At 36.9% G+C, this 23549-nt stretch overlaps 1 protein-coding gene across 1 annotated transcript in view; it reads right to left on the bottom strand.

The window, feature by feature from the left end:
* LOC135685638 (endothelin-converting enzyme 1) overlaps positions 1-22767 on the bottom strand; it is a 28455-nt gene extending 5688 nt beyond the window's left edge. Inside the window, exons 1-9 of the mRNA XM_089112704.1 lie at positions 21808-22767; positions 11669-11734; positions 6353-6463; positions 5520-5609; positions 5163-5296; positions 3003-3225; positions 2502-2600; positions 2296-2373; positions 268-371 (exon numbers count right to left, since the gene is read on the bottom strand). Coding sequence (XP_088968830.1) covers positions 268-371; positions 2296-2373; positions 2502-2600; positions 3003-3225; positions 5163-5296; positions 5520-5609; positions 6353-6463; positions 11669-11734; positions 21808-22617 — 1715 coding nt within the window. The 5' untranslated portion in view covers positions 22618-22767. The remainder of the gene's footprint in view (positions 1-267; positions 372-2295; positions 2374-2501; positions 2601-3002; positions 3226-5162; positions 5297-5519; positions 5610-6352; positions 6464-11668; positions 11735-21807) is intronic.
* Positions 22768-23549: the final 782 nt, after the last annotated feature.

Genomic DNA, 23549 nt, shown 5'->3' with positions numbered 1-23549 from the left:
TAGTACTCATAACCAAGCCAGGGTTAAAGCAAAAGAAAAGAAAAAGGACAGTTTGCAAGGAAGATGTAAAAATCTTTATAAAAGCTGCTCTCATCAAATCACTTGTGAACGCTCTTTTCATTAAGACTTGAAAATTTTCTTTCTAAAATTAAGAAAAATAATGAATCTCTGGGCATTGGCAACGTATCACCGTTTTTCCACTTCTGTAAGATTTGGGATTTTCCTTTAATTTACCATAGAAATTAAGTTTGTAAGTGGCAGACGTACAGTCTTTTGTTGACAGGTTCAGTAGCAAGATTTAGATTCTTTAAACGTCTCCATTTGTAACTGTTGACTACATTCTCCAAATGCATCCCTTTTGATATGGAAAGCTGTCAAGGGAATAAGAAGATTTACCTTAACTTCAGATTTAGACGACACATTAAAAAATTATTGCATATTTTACCAAAATTGTATTTATTTTTCATCAAAGCATTGAGATGCACATGCAACTGGAGATAATATTTCACAAATTCTGAAGAAAAAGATGACCATTTTCAACCCGCAAATACCTGTCAGGTCGCACGTGTCTTGGACAGTGTCTGTATAGCAAATATATTGGTCTTCAAGTTATTTTTGACTCCTATGACTAGATCAGATCAACCTGCTCTTTCGCGAACTTTTAAAAATGCCTAAAAATGATGCAGAAATGCAGAGCTCTTTGTGTCAATTAAGCCTGGTTTACACCATCTTGCAAATCTAAATGACATTTATGCAGGACCAATGGTGCCGTCACAAATAGTAGAAATATACTTTAGTGTCCCACAGGGGTCTTGCCTTGGGCTTCTTCTTTTTAGTAGACAGAAACAATTTTCCGTACTTTCAAAAAAAAATTTCTGCAAGGAATGTCGCCGGTCTGTGTGCGATAGGAAAAGGCAATTAAGTCTCAATGCCTTGAAGACCCAGGCAATGATAATTGAATCTCATCCTATCCTAATGAAGACTTCAAAAAAACAAGTGCAACACCCCTTTTTCTACTGGTGGTTTCAAAATTGAAATTGTTAATAAACTTAATACTTAGAGTTTCATATCGATAAACATTTAGCTTGAGATAAGCAGACCCATTTCTAACGATCAAAGGATTCGTGTGCTCTAGGAGTTTTTCAATAGGTCGAACAATTACTTCCTAAAACACCCACGGTAAAACCTATCATTGTTTCGTTGAACCGTGGGGATCTACGTTGCAGTTTCTGCAAAAACTTCAGAGCCGAACAGCTAGATTTTAAATGCTCAGTAGTTACGACTCGCCCATTAGGCTTATTGTAGTGGACATACAAGCCAAAGAAGCGTGCATAGTTTACAAATCTATAAATCGCCTAGCTCTAAATTACTTCTGATATTTTACAACAAATTTACAATGTAGTGTGCGAAAAATTTGAGAAATATCGCGATTGATCTCCAAATCTCACTGGCAAAGACATGTAGAGGTTAGCAGGATTTATCACATTGTGATGCTGGAGTATGAAACGCCTTGGACACAAAAATCAAGCAGGCTCCTCTTTCAAAATAATGCTTTAAAAATCATAACTTTGATGCCTGAATGATTTAGACTGTGCCCAGCTGCATACAGATTGAGATTTCAAACTGCTATTCCACTCCCAAATTAATATGCTCTGGTACCCAGAATGTCAAGGTGCAAAACAACTAAAAGAGTACTTGAAGAGTTTACAGGTTCAAACACCAGCCCCTGAAAGAACAGCATTTTAGACTGTAAGTTTTCCAGCCTTGTTTTTCGGAAACAATTGTCTAATGCTACACTTAAAGATGCTTTGCTATATCGATAATCTATGTATGCAAGAATCCTCTCATTAAAGCTCATTTTAGGGACCAAATTTTATTGAAATGGGGCTTGTATAGGGGATGTGCCCTCCTGTCGACTAGTCTGACTAGGATTAAATGATGCAAGAATGTAGAAAAGTGCATGGCGACAAGCTTGCAAAACATTTTAAACATGAAGCAGTGCTCTTAATAGCGACATTTTGCAGACCAGCAAGTCAGCTTTTCTATCTTTCTTGAGTGGGCCCAACCTTGTCCAGGTTATGTCAACAAGCATCCTGTTACCATGGCCACAAAAATTAGCATATGTCAGAAGCTATGTAAACCTTTTTGATTAAAATTTGCTTCTTAATTTTTCGGTGAGAACGTCTAAGTGCGACGAACTTTGAACTACATATGTTGTTTACAATGGTCGCAAGAGAAATTCTACATCTTGATACTGCAAAACTAGGAATGTCAATTGGCAGCAAAATCTCATACCGTATTGTAAATTTGATTAAGCTTTTCAGGCTCATCGACAAACTTTGGGTAGCCAATATTATGTATCATCCTGCTGGCCTTGCAAAAAGAAATATAAAGATTATGTGCAGCAAAATTTGAATTGAGTGTTAAATGAATTAAAAATGAAGCCATTATAACAGAAAGGAATCGCCGAGATACAACTAGAGCTTTTTTTGCAAACTTACCTTAACCTTAGCTTCTTCCTTTGTCTTTGTATCCATCCACTTAAGACCGTCAAGTCCAGCTGAAAATGTAGCTTTCACACCTTCAATTATCTGCTTGCCCTGAAAAGTTACAGCAATCTAGTTACAAGTATTGCTTTTAGGAGCAATGTTTCAAGTCATGATAATGGTTGCTTGAAGAAAGTTCAAGGAGCGAAAAAACTTTGCTGCAAAGTTTTGCATGAAATGGAGACCGTGCACCTGAAACAAGCTGCAAATTTCAAGGCCCAGTAAAATTTATAACTAATTTGGTCACAAAGAGATTACGTTAACTCTAGGTAAGTCAAGTTAAGTAAAGTCAGATCGTGCTAGATAGGTTGGATTAATTTTGATGACGATCGATTAACTTACATCAAGTTGGATTGAATTACGTCAGGCTACATCAAATGAGATTAAGTAAGATTGTCAAAACTACATCTATAAAGTCAAACTTTTTTGTCTGCAGAAATTAATTGTTACATTTACCACATCAACTGCTTTTTTAGGCTTTACTGCTTGTGCAAACAGGCTTGCGATGGCCATATCCAAATTATCTTCTACAACTTCGAAGCATTTGAACCAATGATCAGTGTCCTTATCAACGCCGAGAGCCACCTGGCGGAACTTGAATTCTGCATCACGAAACTCTTTTGAAAGGTGCATGCCAAATTTTTGAACGACAATCCAGCCAAAGTAGTTTGCAATGACTCTGCATAAGATATTATTCGTGTAAATTTAATAATTATAATAATGATAGTAATTTTGAATGATTATAATTTTAACTATATAAACAGAAAAAGGAATATCTCTTTAAATAAATTAAATTTTAAGCATTATTTAACTGATAATTCCCTCAAAAAAGATAATAATATGTTATAGCCTATACAGTTTTTTATGTCTCTGACTGGGAGTCAAATTGTCAAGCAATTGTCTTGAAAAGTTTCCAGCAATCAGCTGCCATTCGATCTTTGTTCTTGTTTGGTCTCTCCACTCTCTCTCGCATTCAACTGCTAATGGTCAGGCCATGCTTCTGAGTTCAAAGCCTTGAAAACTTGCTTATGGAGATTAAAAAATCTTCTCTCTTCTATGGAAAACCATCCTAATTTAAAGATATCATTTTTGCTCTTTACATAATAAACGGGAACGATGGATGCAGCTGCAAAATGTATTCTTTGGAGGCATTTCTAGAGCGCAATAGTTAGGGGCGTGTATGCCTGGTCACCGCAGTCAAATATTTGATAAGACGATAGATTCTACTAACTGCTTCCTGAGACAAAAAGTGCGACTTTCTTTAACTTCTTCAAGATTGCTAAGGTTCCGTAACATGAGCTACTGATCGTTTTAACATGGTTCTCCCATTTTAAGTTTTCGTTTATAGTTACCCCCAATAGCTTACATGTCTCTGTTCTTTCCATCTTCCTTCTTTTTTAGTTAGGTATCTCTCAGGCCATCTTTCCTTGGCATTTTTTGCTGTTGACAATAACGCAAGTTTTAGTCTTTCCTTATTCAATACAAGAGTGCTATTTCTGGCCAATGTTAATAGATGCTCCATTGATTGATTGGTAGTTCTCGACAGGAATTCGACATGTTTCGGATAAGCATTGTAAAAAAATGTTGTATTATCAGCATAATAATATCGCTTATATCAACGTGCGATAAAATATGGGGATTTATATCGAGTCCAGCCCTCACGTTTATCGCTGAATAACGAACTTCCCGGTATAAAGAATTCCCGGTATGACGAACTAAATGTCTTGTCCCTTGGATTCTGCCTAACATCCTCTTTACAAATTCTCTTGGTTTAACGAGCCCCGGAAATAACGAACTCTCGATATTACGAACCAAATTTTGGGTCCCTTCATCAAAATAACCCTTGATATAATGAGCTTTTCATAAATTTTTCATCTGTTAATTTTGTTTATTTATTTTCGGTGTTCATTTGTCACTTTCTCTTCGGAGAAAATCGTTTTTATAATCGGCAAAACATGGTGATAATACATTTAAATTTTGATCGCGTCAAAGATTACTGCGTCAATGAGTACATTGACGCTGAATACCTTAATACTTATGAGACAGTGGCAATGAGCGACGACAAAACTTTCTTGGGCGACCCAGATGGAATGTGAAAAGAAATAGGCAAATAAGAATGCCAAATAAGAAAGAAATAGACAAATAAGTAATCGAAGACGTCATTTAGCTTCCAACTAGCAGTAAAGTGATACCAGCTTTGCCAATTTCTTGGTCCCAAATTATAAGAGGAAAATAAAGATTTTCATTTTCGACGAATAACCATTAGTAATACTTGAATTCAGCTTGGTTTTTCGGAGTAGAAGTTGCAAAAAGGTTGGAGATAGCCTAAACAAGTTCACCAAAGGCAATTCTAGGCGTGTACTGTGAAAAGACCTAAAAAATGTTTTCTTAGGTTTAATGAACTCCCGATATAACGAACTATTTTCTAGTTCCCTTCAGAGTTCGTTATATCGGGATTCAACTGTATTTCATTCGCGGTGAATTCCATCAATAAAACAAATATTTGGCAAATTTATTGCTTTTTTGTAAGAGTCTTGTAAGAGAAATTTATTGCCTCTCCCAGCAGTTAAAGTCCGGCATATAAAAACCATTACGAAAAGCGAAGACAGACATTACCTTTTTGGCGTCGTGGCAACGAGGCTACTGATTGTCTTAAAATATTCAAGTGACCTCGTTCCGATTAGTGTGTTGTCAGAAATGCGCACATTGACCGTTTGAAAAGTTTTCTGGAGGTATTGTTTCCAGTTAAACTGCAACGAAAAAACAACTGCTAAAAAATCAGAGGTTGAAAAAAAGAGAGTGAAAATATGTTGACAGACAGGAAGACAGCCAAATAAGGCTCAGCGATTGGTTTTGAAAGAAAGACTATTAAAACTTTCAAGAAGTATTTCATGAACGTACTTAAAGCGAAGTTCTTGACCACCCTTGTTTCAAACCTAGTCGAGGTCTCTTTGAATCTGATTCAAAATTTACCTTATTATTTGTTACCCTTGTCAGCTCCCCCAGTGGAAGGGTTTTGTAGCTTTTCATCACATCTCTGAAAATTGTCACTGGTATTGATGCCTAAAATACAAATTCATAGGAACATCTTTTTAGTGAGCTCAAAGTATGTCATTCTGATCGATCAATCAATCCTCATCAAACTCTATTCACTAGTGCATACCCCTAATTGCTAATCAATTTCATGTTCTCCCGTTTATTAATAAATAGGTTGTACAAAATATATCATAGTTTATCTTGTTTGTTAGTGAGAGGTTTTCCCCACTACCCAACTATTTTTAACTTGACATTAATTAAAATAGGTAGACGTCCCAGTTCACCATATGCCATGCACGCTGGAGTAGATCTTCGAACATTCATTACCATTTTGATTAATTGAGCTCTCGTTCCATTCATTATCATTAGTACTTCATCGAGCATACTAATGATTTCAAACCCCCAAACTTCTGCACCGTAATGCCATATACTTTCATAGCATCTCAAGTGTCCCAGAAGTGTCACTCTATGCTACCTGATAATATCTTAGGCCATCTCTTTAGACATCACCTTACGCGTCACCTTACAATTTATTTCACCTCACTAGTTCCTACTTTCCACTAGCCCTACTAAATCTCAGTTTGTCGCTATTGCCATCTCCATCTTATTTGTAATTGAAAGTTTTTGCCTTCCACCTTAAAAGCCGATCTTATTCCTTTGCATTTTACTTATGCTTACTTTGAGTTTTTCTATATAAGGAGAGAATTTAAAGAAAATAACAGAAAAGCTATTAATAAAGCTGATGAGTTATGGAATAAGCTAGCAATTACATTTGCAAGTTTCATTTCAAAATCCAGAAGGTCCTTTATGTCACTTGTTGAAGAGTTTCCTCCAAGAAGCGTCACATATCGCTTTACCATGTTCTCATACGCACCAAAAATCTGCAAAAATAAAAACTACTTTGAATACCTCTGATGTACAACTCTTTACATTCTAACTCCACTTGCATCCTTCTACGAATGCTTTATTTTCCATAAAGTAAATTGAACAAAAAAGGGAAAAATAAATTTTTTGGTACACTAACTTTGAAAATACTCTTTTCACAAGGCTGTTTGCGTGAAACTGCATTGTCGGAATTTCCTTCAGAGAAAAGTTTAAACCATTCTAACAACGCAACAGCATTATACCTTTTAAAGTTAAGAACCGGCTAATTTGTCTTTTATGAAAAAAATTATTTGAAAATTCCCAAGACCCATGCAGCAAAGTGATTAGTTTACTTTGCTATGGATATTTCAATCGAAAAAGGCTTTGGTTTTTCGCTAATTACAAGACCTAACAATGATTCAAAACACGTGTAAAGTTCACACGGAGCAAAGTGAACTTCAAATTCATATGTTTGCGGCACAAGAATTCGATAAAATATTGAATTCCGATGTTAATTGGCATCCCGCCACCAGTTATTAAAAAACTTTTATCAAAAAATTGATGCTGAACAGAATCTACACAAAATCAACAGCATTTTTAAAACTTGGGCATATCAAGGCTCTCCTCCCAGTTACTTTTACATTTGAAATCACTATAAAATGATCTGAAACACTAAAGAAATAAATTGAAGCCCACTGATCTGGCCTTACTTTTCAGTGAAATGCTTTATCGTAGCTGCTTCTATCGAACGGTGAAATGAAAAATTTGAATAAAACAAAGGAAATTGTCAAATATTTTCAATCTAAGATTACAAAGCAAGGTTCGCATCTTGATGAACACTTGACATCGGAACACTGCAACGATTGGCAAATCATCGGGTTAAAAGACACGACTTTCGAATGTCCTTTGTCATGAGATCAAAGGAAAGTATCTCTAAAGTTTTTATCATCAATCAAAACCCAAGAAGAAGAACAATTTACTTCATTTGCACCATGCAGTGGGGAAGGACATATAGTCATCTGGTCCCAACTGCAGATGGTGCTTACAATTCTACAGAATTACAATAGTCAATAATAAGTTTGTCTCACATTAGAAGTCGGAAGAAATCCGCCATAAAGATAACTTCTGAGCTTTCATTAGACAGTTCAGAATGCCTAAGAACATTGAAGGAAATTTCCAGGAATATCTAATGTGTGACAATCCTACTCAAAATTAATGATTAGATAAACAAAATACAGTAAAAAAGATGGGTAGGGCGCTGCTGGTAGTTTTATTCGCTTTACTCTAGCCTTCCAGTTGACAAAATGAATGATATCGTTGCTTCCAAAATCAATTTGTTCGCAATATTGTTGAACCGTGGATTACCAAAAAGGAGTAGTTCACATAGGGCCTCAGAGTTAAGATTATCAAACTCAAGTCCTGGGATTTCTGAAAGCTGATCAAAGAGATCGTTACGCATCTGTCCATACATGGGCCAATGCAGGAGAAAATGCTCATCGTCCTCAATGCCTGTATTGGACGTGCAGATGGGACTCAAAAATTCAAAGTTGTGAAGAAACTTGTGCTCGCTTAGGAGGCTGAATCTAACCCGGAGCATAGTTAAGCATCTCACACCACGTGTGTCGCAAATTTCAAATAATGGTTTCTTATCTGGTCTTATCTTTGCGAGCAGCTTGCGTTTAAATTCACGTAACGTATTCGACTCAGACTGACGAACATCTTTTGCTAACGCATGCCATTCAAGGAGCACATTCTGGAAATTTGCGTTTCAAAAGCGAGCAGTTCTGCAGACAGCTGCATCGTATTCATTTACGTTTCTAAGAGAATACAAAACTTCACGAGCAGCAGGAATTTCATCAAACAGATACGCCGGTTGACGATTTTTACGCAAGATAAAGAAATGGCAGAGCCGCCTAAACCACCTTCTATGATACAAATCCTCCCATCCTAGTTCATCATAGAGCCTTTGCCTACTTGTACCTCTCCATGCACCAGTTATAGCAAGAGCTGCAGAGTACTGTGTTTGTTCAAGTCTTTTTTGTGACATCAAGGGTCATATGTGGATCATGTTTGTGATAGATAATATCACCGTAATCAAGATGGGGTCTGATATAAAGTTTATAGATTTGGTCAAGCATAGTACGTGAAACATACTTAGACAGAAATTTTATCATCCCTATTCCCCTTCTTGCCTTAAGAATAGCCTCTTGAATATGACTCTTGAAGTTTAACTTTTCATCCAGGATCATACCAAGATGCTTATGTTCAGTTTTTCTGACAATCTCTTCGCTACCAAGATTGAGAGGTGGATGCTGAGGTTTTACCTTTTTGTGGAAAAAATTACCTCTTCTGTCTTCTCAGCATTAAATTGGATTTTGACATGCAAAGTTTTTTCACATCGTGGAAGAAAGGTTGGAATTGTGCTCCTAGTTGTTATAGTGGAACACTGTTGCATAAAAAATTCATTAAGTATTGTGGCCTTTGCTGGCACACTTGTAACAAATATACCGTTTTCGAGAAGAGGCGGGATATTTATCACTTTCTTTCTATTGAGTAATCTATTTAGTACCGAGATCTCCAAAGTTTCATGCATATTATAAAAAATGTGCCCAAGCAAAGAAAACTGACACTGCAAAACTACACTGAAAAGATTAGCCAAGAGACGATATGTCTAATGCCGGTGTCGAGGCTTTCTTTCTTTAGGCTGCCAGAGTTAATAATATCATTCACAGGCGTCGATCAATCAAAGCGACGTCGCTGGTCTAGATCTGGATGAGTTTCTTGTATTTTTTCGTTGAATAAATAGTATATCTCTGCTCTATGCTTTTCATCATGACGTGCCTGAATCCAGTGCAAAAGAGCAAAGAAAGGCGTATCTGAATCTTATTTTGGGTTGATCACATCTCCAGGGCCTAAAAGATTAGGAAAGGGGCCGTGCAGTAGGGAACGTCTTCATGCCACACCCAAGACCACACCTATGGTCGCAACCTTTATACTTGCATTTGTGTTAAAGATTCCATGTTGTGCATATGAAATCATTCAAGTTTTTCACCGACTCTCAAAGGCAAATAGAAACTGCTCCCCCCCCCCAAAAAAAAAGAAACCTTTACCAGTTTTGACAAGAACGACTGAGCCCCCGACCCCCGACTTGTAAGTTCATCAGCCCCCTGTGATAAATGGGCTGTAGTACTTTCTCAACAGGATGCATGTACAATGGATATTGTTTACCTTCGTTTACTGAAGTATTTTTCTAGAAATCTGCAAACAATTTGGTATTCCCAAAGAAATTTGAATTAGCATAGGATTTTTCCAAGGCCTGAAAAAACAATCTCTCAAAATAGTTAGCAAAGTAAATGCCAAAACTTCAAGGGCGTAACCAAGATTCTCAATTTTACCCCCAGGGTTAATTACTGGGGGGAGGTCAAGGCTTTCTAGCCCTCCGGTGGATACGCCGCTGCAGCCATTTGATTTGATTTCATTTGATTTGCTCTGAAAAGCATTGTTGGGCCGAATGGGACCTTGCAATTATTGTGTGCTTAGCTAGGCTGGGGGTACTACTCGTTGAAAGCAGGCGTGCAGTAGTAGTTGTATGCATTGTTTGCCTGCAGAGTCAAATTGGAGTTCTTTCGAGGCCTGAATCCTGATCGATTTCCAAAGGTAATTTTTTATGCGTGTTGCATATAATCCAGATATGTTCCCGTACTGGTATGACAGAGAAATGGACTTTGAAAAGTCTAGAGGCCGGACGACAAGCGGCCTCGTATTTTATAATTAGAGTAGGATTTGCTTTCATTAAGCAAGCTCTTTGTAAGCCCAAGGATCTGCAGTAAGTCATATTCTTGATTCTTAAATTTCTATTCATAATCTAAAGCCTAGTTAATCTTATAAAATTCAGTGCTAAAATCAATTTAAGAAAGGATAAAAGATATAAAAAGAATAACTAAATTGAAAGATCTAGGCTAAATTTAGCACTAAAAGGAATTAATCGAAGATGCCTGCATTGGTTCAATTGAAAGACTATTTCAGCATTCTGCGTCTCTAAACGAAAAGTCTTTTGTCCGTTGGTATTATTCCTCTACTTTGTATATTTCCTGCGGCACGTCCAGCATTTTTCAGCTTAAAAATTTATCAGTGACTCAACAATTTGATTGTGTATTGCTTCAAAACTGCGTCTGACAAGCACATACTAAAAAAAGGTGTAAGTAATACGGCTGTCCCCTCCCTCAGCTTCCAAATATTCAGTAAATTTATCTTCCTTGCCACCAGTTAATGACTCTTTTTTTATCTTTTCGAAAAATTTTAACAGCGTCTTTATCTTTATGGAGATTTAAAAGATCAAGATGTTTTCATCTTGAACATACTGATAGAATAATTTGTAAACAAACAAGACATGAGCAATAAAACAAGCTAAATGTCCTTGTTTGTTGATTTTTCCGAGAACCCTTTTGCTTAGCTATCTGTGGGTGATTCTTGAAATATTTTGATTCTGCTCTCTCAAGTATATCTCTCATCGCACTCTCAAGCAATTCATAAGATAATTGTTTCCATCGTACTTCAAAATATGCTAGTTATTGAACAAACTGGTGTTAGTTACTGCTGTTATTTTAAGCTATGATAACAACTCTTTTCTAAAGAAGGTCAAGTTTTATTTGGGTATCTTCAAGTATTGATCGCGTAGAAGAAGTAGGGAGAGAGAAAGTCTATGAAAAATGGCAGGGAAAACAGGCAACCTGTAGTATGAATTATCTGACTTGGATTCTTACGGCTTAAAAGAGTTATTGAATTTTTTAATTTTGCTTTTCCAAGACCACAATTTCACATTCCAAGACCACTATAAGTGGAAAAACACGCTTAGGTTAGCACTGAGTAGAATTACAACTCCTGACATGATAACAGTTGTAAAAACGAGGCGTAACGATGCTTCATAGAAAATCCTTTCACAACTGCAGTATGAAATTTTTAGTGAATTTCGCGAAGCCGATGGCAAAAAAGCCATTCGAAGTGACTGCTTTTATACGCTACTTGGTGAGATGTTCTTCTGTTTGTACCTTTACGCACTTGTTGCTACTTGCAACTTCAACACTGGGCTCATTGAAAAAGAGTTACGATGACTAAGGTAAGGTTTCCCTAAAAGTCCACAATTGAATAATTTATCAAATTGCAGACAAAACAAGCATCAATATCATAAGTTTGATGTTTCAGTAATAACAACATAAACAAACCTCTTTCCAATGTTTCAAATTTGTTTGGTAATTTCTTGGAACAATTGTAAAAACTGGTTGATCAATCTGAAATGTAATGCTTTCTTTTAATTTCTACGAAATGCTTTGATTTTAATACACTATTTAAGGTAAAAAAAATATCTCAGGGACTCAAGAAATGGGTACCAAAGCTTTAGAAATGCTTCTTTTGTTATAGAAGAGTTTTAGAGAGAGTCTATTTAATAACAAGCATTTTTACCTCACTGCTAACGGTAAAATATATAGGGAACAAAAATTTCGAGGTTAAAATAGTCAATTAGCTCGATTTTGAAGTATAATTTTACTTTCAATTTCTTGTCCAGTTTTCATCTTGCCTGCTTGAAAATGACAAGATTTAATCATTATCAAAATTTCTACAGGCACCTAGAAAAGAGTCATTCAAAAAATCTTCTACCCTTATTTCCTTGGAAAACTTTTAGGAGAGACCTCAAGACAACCTTGACACGCTTGGAAATTTGCCACTAACTCGGAAAATTTTTGTCTTGCACCCCCCCCCCCTCCTGTCCAGGAGCTTTAGAGCCGGTCCCGCTGAAGAAACTTCATAGTCTGCTTGAAAAATCTAGAATTTGTTAAACATTTGCTACGTTTTGGCGCTTTTTATATTGAAAGAAGAATCCGCAAGAAACGGCGCCAATATTAGTTCAGAAAAGTTTTCCTCAGCTAAGCAACAGCTAAAAATGTTTTCAGTTTAATGAGGAGATCTAGTCCATGTTCGTCATGTTATAGAATAGAGAGACTGTCTCAGAGTTCCAGCCTCGCTCGGGTCGGCTATTTTCCCGCACTCTCTATTAATGAAATTTATTCTTTGGAAACTAAAACATAATCTACTGATGTCAATAACTAACGTAGAAAATAATTTACAAACTTCAAGTAGACCTAGATTTAAATAACGAAGGCTTTCTGACATCCAGCTGAATCCATTTTTTGCCACATTCCTTTTTAAAAAGCAGAAGCAATCATTTTCTAATGAAAATGCACGCTAGGAAACCCTTTTTTCTGCTTAATATCTTTATCTAGAATATTCGTATTTTCTTGAATAGAAGCCGTCGCATTTCTTTTCATGGACGATATTTTTACGGTATCTGTTGAAGGGCGGCTTTTATCGCTTCTCAAGCCACATATTTTCCCTTTTCAAAAATGAATTTTCAGCATTTGCGCTTTGTAGTCTCATATCCAGTTATTAGTGTAGTTGCCATTTCCAGTTATTAGTCACGTTGTCATCAGTGGCATGTGACCCCTGACTTTCGGAAAAACGCCCCTTTTCTAAAAAGTGCTCTCTATAAATTTATAGGAGCACGCAAACATTATCATTAACTCGTTGAACACACCAGTAATTTTAGTCAAAGGGTACAGAGAGAAAGCGGACGAAATATAAGTAGCTTATATGCTATATTCTTCTAGCTCGACTGTCTCTTTGCAGACGACGATTGCAATTTGAGTCAAAAATGACTTGTGAATATTTTAGAATGAAGTGAGAAGGGGACTATCATTTTCTTGATATCATTGTGGCAAAAGTGGAACTCTTTTTTATTGCCACGACAACGTTATCAAGGTCGAGAACTTTAATGAAACTGAGGTTCAGCTTACTTTGAGGTAGGGATATAAGCTAAATGTGTATCCTGCTTGTTTCCAGTGGCAAATAATATTTTATGTTAGCTTGAAGTTCACTTATTTCTTTTTATAGGCACGGGTCTATACTCTTTTATAAGCAGTATAGTCGCAAGCTTAAGTTATTAGTTATTGTTAAATAGATGCTCAATTGTGTTTTAAGACGTTAAATAGATGCTCAATGAAATACAACTGGTTTGACGTTCCGCCGTAAACTTCTTCATCATGTTTCTAATATAAATATCTCAAGAAAAAATCTCCTAAAGAGTCATAAAACAGGCTTGTAAAGATGAATTATGCAGTTTGATTTTGCTTCCACCGATACATTACAAAGTGCATATTATTTCAGATAGTTATTTCAGATGTGAATTTTCATTTTCTTCGACGTATCAATTTGCAACTTTTGTAGCAATAGCTTTACCAAAATGCCACACAAAATGTCCTACCAGCGGTTTGGAGTAAACGTTTATTTTGCAGACGAAAATGCTTCTGGTAGAGTAAGACGAGCCACGGCAAAAGAGATTGCCCCAGAAAGTCAAAGTTGCAACAGGCGTCAAAGAGATAATGTTTTTGTGATTATGAGCGAAAGGTTTGTGGGGTCATCGAATTGGTGAGCAAAGGATTTAAGGCAAACGAAAAATAGCAATCTTGGGCAAACCTAAGCTTTTTAAATACTTTGTTGACAGACAAATTACACAGTAAGACCTTTGCAAATCGACTGTTGAAAACGTTGGTTAATAGCATAAGCTTAACGATGCTTTAAAAAACAATTTTTTGCTATCGCAGTTTGCGTGAATTCGGACGTAATGATAAGAGAATGAAAAGGTTAAACTGCTCCATAATCTGACTGTCTCGGGAAAGAATTGGCTCACAATTGTTTAAGATACTTAGCTTAAATCATGGCTCTCTTATTGAAGAAACCTGAAATCATAAAGATCAAGTATCCCACTTTATTCTGAGGAAAATGATTCTGCTTTAAATGAACATGACATAACAAGCATCACGACAGACAGCACATATCCTAGCAAAATGTTCAACGTCGCAAAAGAAGCTTAATGTCTCTAGGATTCTTGGCAACATTCCACTAAACCGAATGCAAGTCACCGTATAGCTTCTTAATGAATGTAAATACGACAATTTTTGGTTGAAATAAAAATGTTAACTATCCTTTTGAACCAATTCAAAGAAAAATTAGCCAATGAAGTAGTAAGCACTCAAGAGAACTGAAAATTCGCCTATCGTTGACCGGCGTTGTTCTTTTTACCATTGATAAGTGATCTTCTTTCTTCAAGCAGTCGAAACGGCATAAAATGAAAAGAGTCTCGAGTCAGAGCTAAACTTCAATTTTCGATTTTTAAAAAGGGCAGCCCATCCATTACCTGGACATTAACATGAAAGTGAATAATCTAGACGTAAAGAACTATCCTACATGGACAGATTTCTAATCATCATCTAAGCTTTTTTTCATCTATGCTGGTACGCTCTCAGAAATGTACCCAAGAGACAATCTCTCTAATTTTACCGTGACGCTATGATGACGTCATCATACAAGTGGGCTTCTTTTCCTTATGCACAATATTGGATTTTAAATTTTTCTGCATTGAGAAAATCAAAGAAAATTATCTATATTTAAGATGGCACAATGACTTTTGATAATGTGACCTTTGATAATGTAACTTTTGGTAAAGTGGTTTAACCAACTGATGCGTTATCAGCTGATTTAGCCTAGTTATCATACTGCATTGTCCTAATTGAATCCATCTCTGCTCCTTCAGAAACAAGATTTTCCTTGTATCATCTTGCATGTTCCAAGTATCAATGGAAGGTTGTTTAGTGATGTTTCACAGAATAAGGGATGTCGGGACATCCAGTACAAGATCGATATTATCAACTTAACTATGCCAAAATGGTTTAAATCATTTTCTACCAAATTTATTAAAAATTCCATGGCAATCATGATGTCCGTTTGGATATTCTATACAGCCCAACAAGCAGTTATGATTAAACAAGGCAATTCAGAAAGTACTCTTCTTTCGTGTGCTGCGAAACAACTGAGAGTAGCAGCTGCGACTACAGATTCATTAGCGGCAGATTATGTGTATCATCAACTTTACTATCAGCAGCTCGTTCGCAAAAAAATCTATAATACAAAAATGCTAAAAAGCCAGGCATGCAACTAGAAAGCGCTAAAAAACTCATTGTTGTGGTACAAAGGTAGAAGGCAGAGAGCACCGACAAAGAACCCAGATACAAAGAAAGGTTGTTGAGCGGAAATTATGTTACGTTTTTACAAACCTTCTCAAAAATCTTAACGGGCTGTATCAACCTGACTGTAATGCCCGAGTTACTGGCACAAAGCAGTTAAAAATTCTTATTTGAATTTTTTAAAAAGTCTTAAAATGACGTTGGTTTTGCCCTGAAAAAGGCAGGTGTGGTATTCTGAACACCTTGCTTTTGATCAAAGTCAGTCCTCTTAATTTCGCGCTACCACCTATTGCTGTTGGGTTGAAAGATCAAGATTTTGCAAAAAAGTCTCCAAAAATGATCAAGCGAGAACAGATTGATAGATAGACAATAGTGAATCTTAAATCTTGAATAGAAAACAGATTTCGAGCCTCATCTTGACATCTATGATCAATTCCAAGAAACAGAATCTCTTTTACAGATGTAATATCACTTTCAATTCATATTTCCAGTAAAATTAATCGACTTGGAAATGGAACTCCTAAGACAGAGATGATAACCAACAAGATATGGCCTAATGTGCTAACAGGACACTGGAAAACACTTCTCTCAGTCGAACAGTCACCTGAGTTGATTGCACTCACGATGGTCGTGCACCGAACACTGAAAGTAAAGCCCTGGTCAAACGATCCAAAATTCACCAAACATTTCGTCCAACATGGTGTTAGGCAAAGTGCTGGATCGTTTGATCACCTTGTTGGGTCACCCAACATCGTAAATTTCGATGTTGGACAAAATTTGACTAAGGTAAAAATTGTTGGCTGCCGACGTCCAACAATTGTATTGTTTTGAAGTATTAAGTGAAATGTTGGATCGTTTGACCACTTTAGCCAACATTGTTGGCTCTGCACACGCGCAGTTGACTAAAGAGCGCCAAAATTCAATCATCGCATCGTTGTTATTTTCTTAGGCTGGTTTCGTTCGTCTCAGCAATCACGTTTGCTTACAATTAGTTACACTTTAATTATGGACAATATAACGAAATATAACGATTTCTGTGCGAAAGAAGACGCATCAAGCGTTAATGACGAAACTGTAGCACAGAGGAGCTACAAGCAGGGACGCCTGCAAAAGATAAGGGCAGGAGGGGCAGTATTGGTGCCGAGGGCAAATCGTGCAATTTTTCTTTTAACATAATCGAGTATTCCTAGGTGGGAGGGGGGCGACGTTGGGGTAACATGATAAAATATTAACTTTAATACCGTGCCACCCATACAGCTGGGTATTTTACCATTGTAAAATGGAGGTTTAAAATTGCGAGAGATGATCCGAAGACTGATACTTTAAAGAATGACGGTTTCTTGCGAGCGGCTGTACATTTTCTTTCCGTAAGATTACCCCTCATTAGGATTACATCATGTTGTGTAGTTATTAGCTATATTGGGTAACATTTTATGCTTAGTTATGCTTTTCTGGTATTTTCCTTGTACATTTAAACATACGTAGTTAGCTAGATTCAAGGAGATTCGGAGAGAAATTCAGAAGGTATAGACATGAAAGGCTAAACATAAGAGGGAAGCTAACCGTTTCGCCCAAGAGACTTGCGAAAGCTCTTGCAGCCCAGTTTACATTTAGGACAGGCAGTGCTTAAGAAAGATATTAACATAACAAGAGTGGTCAAAGTGGTCATGGATTATCGATAAGATCCTATAGTATTTTCTTATATTTCAGGGCACTTCTAGCCCCCTCTGACCCTCTTCAAAGAGGGCAGGAGGGGCAGCTGCCCCTCCAGCCCCCCTCAGTAGGCGCCCCTGGCTACAAGAAAGCGCAGGGGGGACAAATTTAGGCCTCAACTTTGATAGGGGATGCGACGTTCGTCCGGAAAGACCGCGATGGCAGTCAAAATTTCTGAAGAGAAAATAAAAAGAGAAGGTAGTGATTGCCTTTCGCTTTTCGGATCGAAATGTCGCAAAACTGTGCAGCCTTTAGTGCGAACTTCTATCCAGTCCTTTTTCGATCTGCGCATGAAAACGTTGAGTGAAATGTTGGATGAAATGTTGGATCGTTTGACCAGGGCTTAAAACGTGTTTGCTGAAAACAATCTATAGTATGTGCAGGAAGTTACAGGATCCATAAGAAAAAAGCGTGACAACACGCTTCACACAGACATTACTTCTTCTCAATTTTCGACGATCCTTTCAATCAGGTTACATTACGAGCCAAGGGCCCCGCTTCTGTCTCTTATGCATTTAAAATTAAATGGAAAAAGACAAGCCATTACCAATTTATATCAACAATAAAAAATTTGGCCACGCCTACAGCCATGGTGATGAGAACATCTTCTATAAAACATCTTAGACCACATGGAAAGGTATGAATATAATGATTAAAATGGGATAAATAAGGATACTGCCTCAAATGATTAAAGAGCGCAGAATTTCATTTTGTACAGTTTTGTCTGTGATAGGGTTTCACCCACAGAAACTCACGGATCCCTCTTAAATTCAACGCCTCGTTCTACTTCAAATTTCCAAATGCACGGGGGCCTTGGATGCGGAAAAGCTGTCATTTGTGGCCTGTAATAAAAAATTAAGACACTTTGCCATTTGAGCTTATATTCTTCTAGCATGAAACGAAGTGGACCAAGAGAGGAACCCTGAAGATTACTGCAGTGAACATGTTTCTGTCTGTAACTGTGAAAGTTAAATGGACTGTACTTTTGCCATTATGTTATGATGATGTTTTGATACCTGAGTTTTTCAGAAGCTTCCAGAAGTTTTAGGATCTAAAAGGTCAAGTCAGAGAAGAGCAAGCAACAGTCCAGCTAAACATGCGAAAAAAGTGAGGAATTCAACAGTCTCCGCGAAAAGGGCCAAACCAGGAGCTAGAAAAGGAACAGCGCGGACAAGAAGGCAGCCATTTATACAAGCGGCAGTAGTCTGGTAGTCAGATGCTGATGAGGAGGACGGTGCTTTCTCTGCTGAAGGAGCATGTTTCATTTTGTTGGATTATAGAAGCAAGGGCAAACAGTGAATCAATGCCATAATGTATAATCAGAATTCTCATTCATTAAAATGAAATTATGCCCTCTTTTATGTGGATTCCGAGAAAAATATAGTACACAACATGATACGCTTGGTTGAAAACTTAAAAATTTATCCAGACAATAAGAAAAAAGCAGGTATAATAATGAGGGATTTATCCAAAGCATTTGATTGCCTCACACATGACCTCTTAATTGCTGAATACATGCGTATGGGTTCAACAAACAATCACTGATGTTATTACAATATTACCTCAAGGAGAGCATATAAATTTGACATGTAAACTTTGAAGAGCATATAAAGACTTATTGAAAGTATCCATAAAAAAGCACTGAGAGTGGCTTACAATGATTTTGAATCAAGTTTTGAAAATATCCTCTCACAAAAAAATGATGTCAGGATACATTAAAAGAACCTAAAACTAAAAGCAATAGAAATATAAAAAATAGTAAATAACTTAAATCCAGTATTTATGAAAGAGATATTTCAGTTGAATGAACTTGCATATAATTTACGAAATCAATCGTTTATACAAATAAAGCCGAACACTGTTACTTATGGGCTAGATACAATATCCTATAGATGTAATGAACATTCGATCGACAGAAAATTGTAAAGTATTCAAAGCTAAAATTAAACAGACGGATCTTACTTGCTCGTGGAGACTATGCACACCATATATTTCTAATATTGGATACTTAGTTATATTTGTTATTGTTACAAGTTGGTGCTAATTAGCTGTTTATTAGCTAGTATTTTGTAAACCAACATTAGATAAAGTGAGAATAAAAAAGCGTACTTTTATTTCAATGTATTGTTCACTTTTTATGATATAGAGCCAAAAGCATTGTTACTGTGGACAACAATTGTCATGTCTTAAGGGTCTATTTCCATCCTAGCTTGATTATGAGATCATTTTTAGCTTTCTCTATGCAGAATATATGTACAATGAAATATTATCTGTAAGGACCGGTAACCAAATTGTAAGTAACCTTATCATACCCTCATCGTCAAACTTGGACCAGACTATCTTCTCAGTACAGAGATAAACTGAAAGAAGATCCATTTAAGGATAGAAGCCAGTTAAAAAACCCATATAGATGAAAAAACCGAAAGATAAAGCTTAGAAACCTGTCTTATAAAGAAACCTTGGGATTTTTCACCCTCTACACCGGTAAAAACCTCTGAAAGTCTCAAATGTCAAAATTCGTGCAATGGCGTGGGGCAGGGGAGCTGCAGCCCGTACCCTTCCTGCCGACGTGCCACTGTGCAAAGATGGTTTGTGTGGTTAAAAAGTCAACGTAATGATGACATGTTAAATATGCACTGGCTATAAATCGAGTTTGCTAGTGCAAAAATGGTTTGATTTTCCCCTAATGCTGTCATCACAAGTTAATGATTATTGGAATATCGATAACGCTTTCTCGCCGCAAATACTTTGAAACTTGCAGGTCAGATATAATTTCTTCTGCCAATGTAGGCGGACACGCTAAGATGTGACGAAAAAGGGGAAGTTTCATTTTGTGGTATCGTGGCCTTATTGTTAATTCTTTGGCAGCGGTCCGAATCAAGATATTGAAGGCTTAATGATGATAATTATTCTCTACACTCTTTTCTTTATAAGAACCAGTAAATTTAAGCTCAGGCTGACTGTTCTCATCTTTTGTCGCCCCTTCCCCCTCTGCTTTTTCATTCTCAAGCCATCCTTGTCTATAGCTTTTTGGTACTGGAAGCGTGTCATTATACTCCAAACATGAACAAGGAAACAGTGATGCAGTATCGCAATGAGAAAATTGGTGTTGCAAATTACTCGTTCTGCACTTGCATTTTCTTGGTAGTGCTACATCCCGATAGTCTATGAGCTAAGAGTTTTTTCTTCTTGCACCAGAGTTTTGTGGAGCACCTTTCAACAGGCTTTCGTGGTAACTGCTGCATTTGTTGCCAGATTGAATTAATTCACAATTTAGATAGCAATAGAGCACGTGCAAGGCTTTTGGAGCTTTAGCAAACTCAATTATTGGAAACATGTCTATGATTCCCACGCTCACCGCCGAGGGCTTTCAGTGTAGTCGGGCACTAGCAGGTTCAGTTAACTTAAGCCTAGCTCATACTAGCGATTTTTATCGCCAGCAACGGAGATTTTTGTCGCTGGCAACTAAAATCGCTAGTCTGCGGGGAAAATAATCACAAGATCGCAGCGACAGAAACAAATATCTAGCATGCCAGATATTTTTTGTCGCCAGCAACTAAAAACAGGAAATCGTAAGTGTGCGAGGTGCATTAACTTTCAGAGAACGAAACAGTTAACCTCTCACGAATTCCTTCCGCAAACGTAGTTCAGACCCATCGGTCTATATGGAGTTCTTGAGAATAGTTTATTATTCGCTTTGCAGAAGAGGGAAAGGGAGACTCTCTTTCTGAGAAGAATTGAATCTAGTAGTCAGTGGAGAATGCTCAACGATTCTTTTTAATCGGAAAGTTGCCATTGAAGCTCGGGAATTTTTTCCAATATGACTGATCACGTTAAGGATTCAAAGAAAATCACAAATGGTTTAGAAAAACTTGAAGAATCATTCATTTGAGTCAATGAGTCCATCTAACCACATGAAAAGGTTGAAGTATGGCGTAGATATTTAATGGATGGCTGCTTTCTCATGTCGAGTGCAGGAATTTTTATACAAAGTTGAACGTAATCTCATTACGTACTGCTTCAGACGACAAGATTAATCTGATAAAAAGCCATTTTATTAAATGTACCACCGACAATTTATTTACCTTTATTCATTGAAAGCTATACTTTTATCAGCAAAAACAATCTCTTCGGTGTATCTGAGAAGTTATTCTCAACTGAACTAAAACTATTTGAAAGCGAATCCCCAGCTTCTCAAAATTCAGTTTATTTGGCTTTTGGGGAAGATCTTGATTTGCTTAGCATTATTGTCAAAGTAAACTGCAAAGCATACTCAAATTATTTGTATTTATGCAAGAATATATTGATTAGAAAATGTTCTACATCCCATTACAATAATGCCGTTCATCTAAGGGATATATGTTCATTTTCTTAAGTTTGTTTTCGAAACCTGTGTAATGTTCATTCGAACTGGCAGGTAAATGTAAGGGGGCACGCAATGGGTAAACAAGATTTGTAACGAGTGTTGGCATAGGACAAGTTCAGTTTTTGGGTCAAAACTAGACCTTATTCAATCAAGATGAAAAATAGAAGCATATTAAAAACACAGTAAAAAGAATTGATAAGAAACTTACAGAAATAACATTACTTGTTGAATTGTTGTCATCAACTTTGACATATGAGTTGAAAATTGGTGCTGGTCTGCCATGGTGATAGTAGCTGAAAAATATGTTGTGAAAGCGAACGATTTCGTCCTCTATTTGCCAATCTGTGTCGTTCCATGATGCATTTAAAATCGGCCAAGAGCCCAAATCTACAAGGAGTTTTTTCAGGGGCTTGGCACCTAGAAGGTCAAGACGAGCTTCGTCATTACACGAATGATAAAAATCGAACGCTTTTTTCACGGCACTTTCATTTTTGTATGTTCTGTCTTTTAGATTCAGAACTCGTTTGATAATGTTTGCGTTTTTGTCCCTCACGCTAGCAAATCCATTCCATTCTGATTTGCTTGCCGGTAAGAATGAATTGGCTTTCCAACCTCCACAAGCAAATTCGTAAAAATTTTCACATGGATTTACCGATAAGTTGGCACCTTGCATCAGTTTAGCTGCAACAGTCACACAATCTCTTGTCATACATGTCTTGATGGGCTGGTTCTGCTTGTCATTTATGCGTACGATCAGAACAATAACTGCAACACACAGCGCCATGAAGCCCAATATTAAAAGACTTATGATCAGAGACCGTTTCGTCTTTTGATCACTTTTTACTTCCACATTGACACCACTGTTGGATAGTACAAGAGATTCTTTTCCGTCAATTTTTTTAACATTTTTGCCGTTCACTTCCTCGCAGTCATTCCTGACTGCAGCAAACATCTCTGCTTTATTGTTGAAATCCTTTAGCTCCGCCATTACGAAAGGCTTCCCATTAAACTCGCTCATTTTCTACTTCAGCCTATTTAAATAAAACGCAAAGCCAGGGGGTTAAGTATTCTGTGATTCGTAGTTTGCAAAATCTGTCGGCATATCCTCTACATTCACCCATCTGCCGTAGAACTTGCAAGCAAGACTCGATCTTTGTTTCCGGGTGCATTGCTTGATCTGGTATATAGTTGCTTTCAGCCTTACGTCATTCAGCAAACATAAACATTTTTTCGTATGTTGAGATCAGGGGCGGACTGGAATGATGTTCCTTTCCGGGAAATCGACCGTTTGGGGCCCAAAAGGTTTGCATTTCGATTTCGGTTTGCCTTAATTTACAATTGGAATGTTACAGTATAGTAAGGCATTAATTAAAACAATGCATCTAAAATTCACTTTGCTACAAAGGAAATGATGTGGATTACTTTAGTGAAGAGGTTGGCATACTTCAGTATCAATTGTCACTTAACAGTATAACAACGATCATAAGGGACGTCAAAATTGAGGGTAGGGGAGTTTAGTGTCGGCTAAAAGTTGCAAAAAGTATCATTGTTCAGTGGTTTGACAATTTAACGGTTTAACAATAAAATATGAACATGAATAAGATCAAGAGGTTTTGTTAGGTTTTAGTATTAGCAGTGTTCGGAAGAGTTTTCAGCCAAGAAAGCTTCCTCCAGCCAAGAAAATTTTACTTTAAGACCTTTCTCATTTTTAATGGGTTCAAAATGGGCGTGGTCAGAAAAACGGAGTACTTTACTAGTTTGTATTCCCTCTCCTTGCAACTCTGTTTTCTAAAACATTTTAAAAACTTGTAGTCTCTTTTCAATTATAGAAAGTTTTTGGACAGATATAAATTTACATGCTTATGTCAAGTATTGACAAAAGTGTGTCATAATTTAAATGATATGAACATTATAAACATTTAATGCCTAAACATTTTACGGTGCAAAGCA

The sequence above is a fragment of the Rhopilema esculentum genome, chromosome 15 (genome assembly GCF_057945365.1).
Source record: "Rhopilema esculentum isolate cy_ngs chromosome 15, ASM5794536v1, whole genome shotgun sequence".
Classification (NCBI taxonomy): domain Eukaryota; kingdom Metazoa; phylum Cnidaria; class Scyphozoa; order Rhizostomeae; family Rhizostomatidae; genus Rhopilema; species Rhopilema esculentum.
Note: the sequence above shows the minus strand (reverse complement) of the source record. Positions and strands in the feature narration are given on the sequence as shown.